The 9,378-nt window shown below is 37.4% G+C and overlaps 1 protein-coding gene across 1 annotated transcript; it reads left to right on the plus strand.

The window, feature by feature from the left end:
* LOC104731708 (leucine-rich repeat extensin-like protein 5) lies at positions 1,440–4,490 on the plus strand. The gene has a single exon (XM_010451180.2). It carries the CDS (start codon positions 1,604–1,606, stop codon positions 4,079–4,081), a length of 2,478 nt encoding a protein of 825 aa, XP_010449482.1. The 5' UTR covers positions 1,440–1,603; the 3' UTR covers positions 4,082–4,490.

A 9,378-nucleotide genomic window follows, 5' to 3' on the forward strand; every position in this document is an offset into this window, starting at 1 on the left:
ACTATAGTTTTATATTTTATTTATTTTTTTATTTTAAAATAAATAGAATTATACATATATTTAATACTATATATTTTTATTTTATTATTAATTTAATTTCCAATTAATTTTCAATTTTCTTGAGCGCTTAGCTATTTCTAAAATAGAGTTTAAAACCGATGGTTATATTATATATAAAATATAATATATAATATTATTTTATCTTTCATCTAATTTACACTACTATACCAACAATATTCCCATCGAACAACATATATACATACATGCATTAATATCTATACCATGTTACATGAGCTTTGGTACTATGTTAAATCATAGACTTCTTTCTAGCTCAAATAAACAAATTGGCATATAATCTCTTATGTGTCATCTACTCAGCTTCACTAAAAGTGAAGCTAAATTTTTGAACCAAAGGATGTTTAAATAACGTCATGTCATAAATTCGTCGAATCATCCGTAGTACGTATATAAACCTATTATCTTTTCGGGATAGGAAATCATAAAAAATTATAAATATAACTTCTTATATATTGTCATTAATATTCCAATTGTGATTTTAAAAATAAAATAAAATAAAACGATACTCTTGTTTTTATCACTTCTACTCTACAGTCTACACAGACACACACACAAAAGAGAGCATGGACACTCGCAGTGAGAGACTGACAGCAAGGGTAAACATAACAACACCACTATTGTTTTCATTATTTTCTCATCTAGTAATATAGAGAAGAAATCTAAAGATTTACTATACTAGTTACTAGTTATTAGTCACTACTGTATTACACCGTGGAAGTAGGACATGTCGTTTTTAATACTATTCCGATTTCCGACATAAGAACAGTTAACTGTTGAACTTTTTATTAATGGTTTGGGACACCTCAAAATTAAAATGAATGCACGTGAGTTACGAGTTTCACCTAATCCATTTACTACTACTACTACTACTACTACTAACTTACACAGTAACACATTATTGTTGCTGTAAACTACAAAAGCCCAATATTATTTCATTTTATGGGCTTAAACAACAATTATAATCCATGAATCGATTATAATAAAAAAAAAATGATACTACTCATTTTCGATTCAAATTTCTTTAATTTATTTGGCTTTCGTTTGATATTCGAATCTACCTTAGCAAGATAAGATTTGGGCAGTAGCATGGATGGGATTGAAAAATACTACATTACTATAGTAGATAAAAATGTTTTCCAATACTAGCCAAAGTTGATATGATGCTAAACAACAAATTAAAACTACCTAGTGCCTAGAGCAATGTAAAAATGTCTTTAATCCAAGCTTAAAAAGTGTTGACCAAAAACCTTTAAACAATTGTATAATTTTGTAACGTCTATAAAATCAATCATGTGATTAGTTCAAAAAGGTTACCCCAAAAAAGTCGATCTTACATTTATTTATATAAATGTTAGGTAATTTATGGACACACATCATTTAATTAACATTATTACTATTTTCAAAGTGTTAGTAAAAAAACTCGTAGGGCTGAGCTGTCTCTCTCCCTCTCTCACTTATAATTCATTTCCCTCTTCACTATCTCTTCTTCTTCACTGCAAACTTTCTCCACAAATGTCATGAAGCAATGAAGACGAAGATGATGATGAAGAAGACGACCATGTCTCAGATCTATGCTCTTATTTTCACCTTCTTCTTCTTCTTCTTCTTCTTCTCCACGAGCCTCTCTCACTCTCTTCCACTCACTTTCAATGACAACCTCTCCGACAACGAAGTCCGGCTAATCACAAAACGTCAGCTTCTCTACTACCGCGACGAGTTCGGCGACCGCGGCGAGAATGTTGTCGTCGATCCGACTCTAGTCTTCGAGAATCCACGCCTCCGTAACGCTTACGTAGCTCTCCAAGCTTGGAAACAAGCTATTCTCTCTGATCCCAACAACTTCACCACCAACTGGATCGGCTCTAACGTTTGCGGTTACACCGGAGTCTTCTGCGCTCCGGCGTTGGACAACCGTCGGATCCGTACCGTAGCCGGGATAGATCTCAACCACGCTGACATTGCTGGCTACTTGCCTCAAGAACTCGGTTTGTTAACGGATCTCGCTTTGTTTCATGTTAATTCAAACCGGTTTTGTGGAACCGTACCGCATCGGTTTAATCGGCTTAAGCTTTTGTTCGAGCTTGATCTCAGTAACAACCGGTTCGCCGGAATATTCCCTGCCGTTGTTCTCCAATTACCGTCGTTGAAGTTTCTCGATCTGAGGTTCAACGAGTTTGAAGGACCTGTACCGAGAGAGCTCTTCAGCAAAGATCTAGATGCGATTTTTATTAACCATAACCGGTTCCGGTTCGAGTTACCGGATAATTTGGGAGATTCTCCGGTTTCAGTCATCGTCGTCGCGAATAATCACTTCCACGGTTGTATTCCGACGAGTTTGGGAGATATGAGGAACCTTGAAGAGATCATCTTCATGAACAATGGGTTTAACTCTTGTTTGCCGTCTCAGATCGGGCGGTTGAAGAATGTAACGGTATTTGATTTCAGTTTTAACGAACTTGTTGGGCCGTTACCGGCGAGTGTTGGCGGGATGGTTTCGTTGGAGCAGTTGAATGTGGCGCATAACAGATTCTCCGGTAAGATTCCGGCGAGTATTTGTCAGTTGCCGAGGCTGGAGAACTTTACTTTCAGTTATAATTTCTTTACCGGAGAGCCGCCGGTATGTCTAGGGCTGCCTGGATTTGATGATCGGCGTAATTGTTTGCCGGCTAGACCTGCGCAGAGATCTCCGGGACAATGTGCTGCTTTCTCTTCTCTTCCGCCGGTGGATTGTGGATCGTTTGGATGTGCTCGTTCTTCTCGGCCTCCGGTTGTTGTCCCGTCACCGCCGACAACACCTTCACCTGGTTCGCCTCCGATCACTGTCCCGTCTCCTCCGTCAACTCCTGGTTCTCCTCCGATCACTGTCCCGTCCCCTCCGTCAACACCTGGTTCGCCTCCGTCAACGCCTGGTTCTCCACCGTCAACTCCCGGTTCACCTCCTGGAACTCCCGGTTCACCTCCGTCAACTCCTGGAACTCCCGGTTCACCTCCGTCAACTCCTGGAACTCCCGGTTCACCTCCGTCAGCGCCCGGTTCTCCTCCGATCACTGTCCCGTCTCCTCCGTCAACGCCCGGTTCTCCACCGTCGTCAACTCCTGGTTCTCCTCCATCAACGCCTGGTTCGCCTCCGTCAACACCCGGTTCCCCTCCGTCAACTCCTGGTTCCCCTCCGTCAACGCCTGGTTCGCCTCCGTCAACTCCTGGAACTCCGCCGTCAACACCTGGTTCCCCTCCGTCACCGTCTATTTCTCCGAGTCCTCCATCGCCATCTAGTCCACCAACTCCGGTATCACCTGGTCAACATTCACCACCATTTTTCCCAAGTCCACCATACACAGGCCCGTCTCCGCCGTCAACTCCTGGTCATCCTTCACCGCCTATGATTCCTAGTCCTCCCACCACAGGCCCGTCTCCGCCGTCAACTCCACCCTCAACACCTTCCCCTCTGCCTCCGTCTTACTCTCCTAGGCCGCCACCTCCACCGTCAACAGGATACTCTCCTCCATCACCACCTCCTACGCCAACATATATTCCGTTCCCATCACCTCCACCTCCTCCGCCGCAAACATACAATCCGCCGCAGCCAACTCCATCACAACCACCGCAAGCTCCAGTTTACTACGTTCCCCCTCCTCCACCTCCCCCTCACTCACAGTTGTCACCCCCATCACCAGCCCCCTACTACTACAGCTCACCACCACCACCGCCGCATTACTCATTACCGCCACCACCCCATGCACCATGCATAGAATACACACCACCTCCACCTCCAGCCGTACATTACAATCCCCCGCCGCCACCACCGGAGCACTACAGTCCCCCACCGTCACCACCGGTTTACTACTACAACTCACCGCCACCACCACCAACAGTACACTACAGTCCCCCTCCTCCACCGGTAATTCATCACAGCCCACCACCGCCGTCTCCAGCATACGAGGGACCACTGCCGCCGATTCCCGGAATATCATACGCTTCACCACCACCGCCTCCCTTCTACTGATTCTCTTTATCAGAATTTTCTCAAAAAACGGGTCCCACCACTTACGCTAAAACCCGAAGCCGAAACGATGTCGTCTCAGATTGATGGAAACATCAGACACACGGCGTCGTTTTAACCATTTCTTGCCGAGAGAGAGAGAAAGAAAGAGAGGGAAATTAGGGTTTGCAGGTAAAAAAAGTTGGATATTCTCCGAAAGATTTATTTTGGGGTGTGAAAAAATTTTAAAAAGAGGGAAATTAGGGTTTGCAGGTAAAAAAAGTTGTATGTAATTAGAGGGAAAATTATATTAATATATATGGAGCAACCTCATCTTTATGCTCCTTATTACTCGTCTATTTAACTAATATAATAATTATCATTGCTGCTCAAAATGTCTTTTTTTTTTTAATAAACTCGTATCTTTTTTGGATTTCTTTGTGTCTTTTGTATTTATAATTTGATTTATTCGAATATTTTTAGGGTATATGTAATTTTGATCTCAATAATTATATGATACATGCATGAAGCATTAAAAACGTATGTGTGAGATACGAGTGTGAATCCGGGAGTGTAAAGTAAAGTCATACTAATAAAGTAATAATAATACAAATCGGGTCCAGCACGAAACGCGCACTGTTTTGAATGATGAAGCAAAAGTAGGGACAATATCACATGTGCCCAACACACTAACCTGACTGACTACTTTGTATTTGGAATTTATTACACCATCAGATCCTTGACTGCCGCTTTAACTATTTTTCTGAAAACATTTAAATACTTACATCTGTATTATTCTAGTACAGTACTATTTAATTTAAGCTTTGTGTACTTTTGAATAATTATTAGTATGAGATTATGATAGATAATATATATAGTTACACTTTGTCGGCAAAAAAAAAAAAACTACGCGTGAAAAAGAATTGCCTCGGGTGGAAAGCTAAGTTATGTTTATTTGGGTGAAATTGAATACTAGTTCCTATTTCCTAAGTTATGTTTATTTTACAAACTCAGTATTTGGGGTGAGAACTATAATTTTTTTCTGCCGACAAAGTCATACAATAGGGAAACATTTGAATTTGTCTAAGCGTTTTAAGTCAAATAGTATTTGAAAAACAAAACAATTACTACTATTCGTTTTAATCAAAATTCACGAATATTTGACAATCAATACAATAAAACTTTAATGTGTTTCACTCAAGTGATGACACTTCAACATTTTGGAGAAATCTAGAACTGATACATCATTTAAAATAGATGACCAATGAAAATATAACAATTAATACAACTCATCACATTTATTCAGTAATAAATTTCTTTTCTTTTTTCTCTCTATTCCACGTATACACATATGAAGCATGATATAACTCTAGTCATTTAAAAACTCTTTAATGCTTAAACAGTTTTGCTTTTTATATAAAGTTTGAAGAAATTTTTTAATCAAGTTACTAGCCGATTTTATGCAAGAATTATTTTGGATAGTAGCAATTCAAATTCTCCAAAAAAATAGAAAAGTAAAATATCAGTAAATTTCTACAGAATTTATCAATTGAATTTAAATTCTCCAAAAAAGATAAAAAAATAAAATATCAATTCTACAAAATTTATCAATTGGTGATTGGGGGCAATGTTGTGACAGAGTTCAATTTCTCAAAGATTTGGCTAAGGAGATGATTTTAGCGAACATTGCTTTGCGGGAAGGAGAGGGATCTGGGGTGAGAGAGGTCCGACAAATTGCCTGGAGCTTACTGAGTGAGGGGTGGATGAGACTAAACACAGATGGGGCTTCTCGCAAAAATTCGGGCTTAGCAACGGCGGGAGGTGTTCTTCGGGATAACAGAGGAGGTTGGCAGGGAGGTTTTGCTCTGAATATTGGCATATGCTCCGCACCGTTGCCGGAACTCTGGGGCGTCTACTATGGGTTGGTGATTGCGTGGGAGAAAGGGATCACACTGGTGGAACTTGAAGTGGATTCGGAATAGTGGTGGGTTTTCTTATGACAGTGATTAGTGATACACATTCGCTGTCTTTCCTAGTATGTCTATGCTATGGCTTTCTATCGAAGGACTGGATAGTCCGTATTTCTCATATGTATAGGAAAGCTAACCGTTTTACCGATGCGCTAGCCAACTATGCGTTTAGTTTACCATTAGACTTTCATTTGTTGGACTCTGGTTCGAGTCTGTTATTTCTTTTATGTTGGATGATGCTCGTGGCTTGTCTAGCTCACGCAGTGTCCGTGTGTAATACTTTCATTTTTTAGTTGAATAATATTTGGGAGACTTCGTCTCCCCTTTTCCGATCAAAAAAATCAATTGGATTGTAAATTTGTAATTCTTCTAAGTACAAGATTACTTATCAGATAAAGAAATAATTTTGTGCAAATAATATAAAGAAAAATGGCTCCACCAGTGCTGCTGCTTTCAAGCAAAACGCATATATCCCTTAATTCTATTGTTTGTTTGTATCTGTCAGAAATTGGCTACAAGAAATTTCTAAATTCGTTACGAACTTTTTTTTATCATGAATATTATGTATAGAATCGGAAGAAAACTCTAATGTTGATTTTGGGAAAAAAAAACTTTTGTTGTGTTTTGGTTGATTAACTCGAATAATTTGAAAATTTTCTCAAGTATATTGGGCTCAGCAACTTACGTTTGAGGCTGTCACCTTAGAAGTACTATGATCTATGTGATTTTTGTTTCCATCTTATGTGTATATACTTATATGGTTTCTTTTATGTGTCTCTGATTTGACATATGGAATTTATGAATCAAGAGTTCTTAAAATTTTATAAAAATGTAAGTAAGTGATACGATTAAGTTATAAAGAAAATTAAGTGATACGATTAAGTTATAAAGAAAATAAAAGAATTAAATTTTGGGTGTCATCTTAAAAAAGAATACAATTGTATGTAAATAGAAATACTATTAAAAACTGAAGACAAATAAAGAAATCATTTCTTGAGCTTTGTGGGTGCAACACGTCAGCATTTTTTTGTTTTTGTGAGAAAGCGTATACATATAAGGGATATGAACCAAACTTTAACAAAAATAGAGAGGATATGAACCAAACTAAAATGATCTCTCAAGCGTGATTGGAGGAGAAACTCTCTCTGTGAAGCATACATAAACTAGAGTAAATCAGTTATGTATTATCAAACAAAAATTCTCATATGTCTATCTTATTGTTCATGCATTTACTATGTGATTCCTTTTTGCAGTGATGATTGTTGTGTTTAAATTTAGGCGTGTGAAAACAAATGTTCCTTGTCTCTCAAGATTTACATATAAGAACACCAATGACAAATTAAAAAATGTTTATGATCGAAAATCAAATGTTTTAAATTAAAGAAAACTAAATCATCTATAACTTTTAAAATAACTTTTACAATTAACATAATTCTTATAAACGTTGTATACAGTTTAACATAAATATTTAAATAATAACACAAAACCAAACTAAAGTAAAAATATGTCTATTTACTTTGACATACATGGACTTGTTATAAAAAAGATTAGGTAATTTACAACATAAAACAAAACAAATAATAACGTAACAACAACACAAACTATATAAAATTATATGATTTATAAACTATAAAAATACACCACAAAATAAAACTACACTAATATATCTCCTATAACAATTAATAAGAGAAAAAAACATAGCATACAGTAGTGTTAAGAAAATTATATGATTAAATTTACCCAACTTAAATATAAATCAGATTTTTAACATCAAATGTATTTCAAAATGTATAGATTAACATCCTGCGGCATCACATATAGTATCAATATAATATTTTACTATTCTAGCGCGGGTAGTCATCTAGGGCTAGGCAAAATATCTTAATCCAAAAATCTAACACTAACCCGCTTCAAAATACCTGATCTAAACCCGAACTTATAAATATATGATTGGATGTTTTTTTAGTAAATGAATAGGTAACCCAAACCCGATTGGATTTATCCGAACATCCATAAAAATACCCAAAACCATCCAAAGTTATATATTCCTAATAATAGATTGAATCAATTTACAACTAGGATCATCCCTAAGAATCCTCCACTTCTTCTTCCATACTCCAAAAGTTCGTTCTATAATAGAACGTAAAGATGCATGAGATCTGTTAAATAACTCTTCTTTGTTCACTGGCGGAGGACCATTGTTAAACTGTGACAAGTGGTATCTCACAACCCGATTGGGAGCTAAGAAACCTTGCTTGTTTGGATATCCTGAATCCACCACTGATGTGTCTGCATTTTATAGGGTTTTAGCTATAGTTTTTAGGTTTGTTTTGAGTCTTTTCCTAGGTCCAAGTGTGCTTTTAGAGTCCTTTTAGTCTTTTGTAAGTCTTTACAGGTCCTAGGTGACTTTGGAAGGAATCTGAGCGTTTTGGAATGGAAACATGCATCTGGAGCCAGTTGGTTGAGAACTGATCAAGCTAGAAGGCAGATGGAATGAAAACAGAAAAACGTTCCGGATCGACTGATCCTCACGAGATCGACCAATCCCGTCCCTGACGCAATCTTTCCTTTTTCGTTTTAAACCGACTTTTTAGGGATTTATTTTATTATTTAAGTACGGGGCTCGACCCCTAGAGAAATAACTTTTACTCTACGCCGTTTTTGAGCACTTGTAAGCTTGGGAGAAGATCTCTTATCTTTTCTAACCCTTTGGAGAAGAATTCTGAACCCTATTATTTTCTCTTGCAATTTAATTATGATTTCTTCATCCTTGATTTGCTGTGCTTTGATTTCCATGTCTGAGTAGTCTCTCTGTTGGGTTTCGGGTTTCAAAAGGGGGTTTTATGATTTATTGATTTAGGCTGTTAGATTTGGGATTGATCTACTGTGTTCTTCATCTATTGTTGTTCTTATTGCTTAAACTAGATTAGCTACCTAGTTTATGATCTTAGGTTTAATTCATCTAGGCATCAAAAGTGTTGTTGAATTACTTGAAAGGACATAGGTGAGCAAGGTGATCCTTAGCCAACGAAGGTTGACGTTAAGGCACCTTGTGAAAAAATCAAACTTGAACTTATTGCTTGCTAGGATTGTTTAGATTCAAACGACGGTTTAGGGTTCATTCAATTCCTTGCATAGAAAACTAATACTGCGACAGTAGGTTAGTTTTATATTTGAGATTTGAGTTCAAGAACGGTTCCTAAAGCTATCCCAATTCATCACCCAAATTCGTGATCATAACCCTTGATTGATTCCTTCCGCCCAATACTTTCTCTTGATTTAACAAACTCTTATTTATTTTCTGTTTTGTTCGGTTACTTGAGATACAATCTTCTTATTGCTTTAGCTATA

Source organism: Camelina sativa, chromosome 12, assembly GCF_000633955.1.
Source record: "Camelina sativa cultivar DH55 chromosome 12, Cs, whole genome shotgun sequence".
In the NCBI taxonomy this organism is placed as follows: Eukaryota; Viridiplantae; Streptophyta; class Magnoliopsida; order Brassicales; family Brassicaceae; genus Camelina; species Camelina sativa.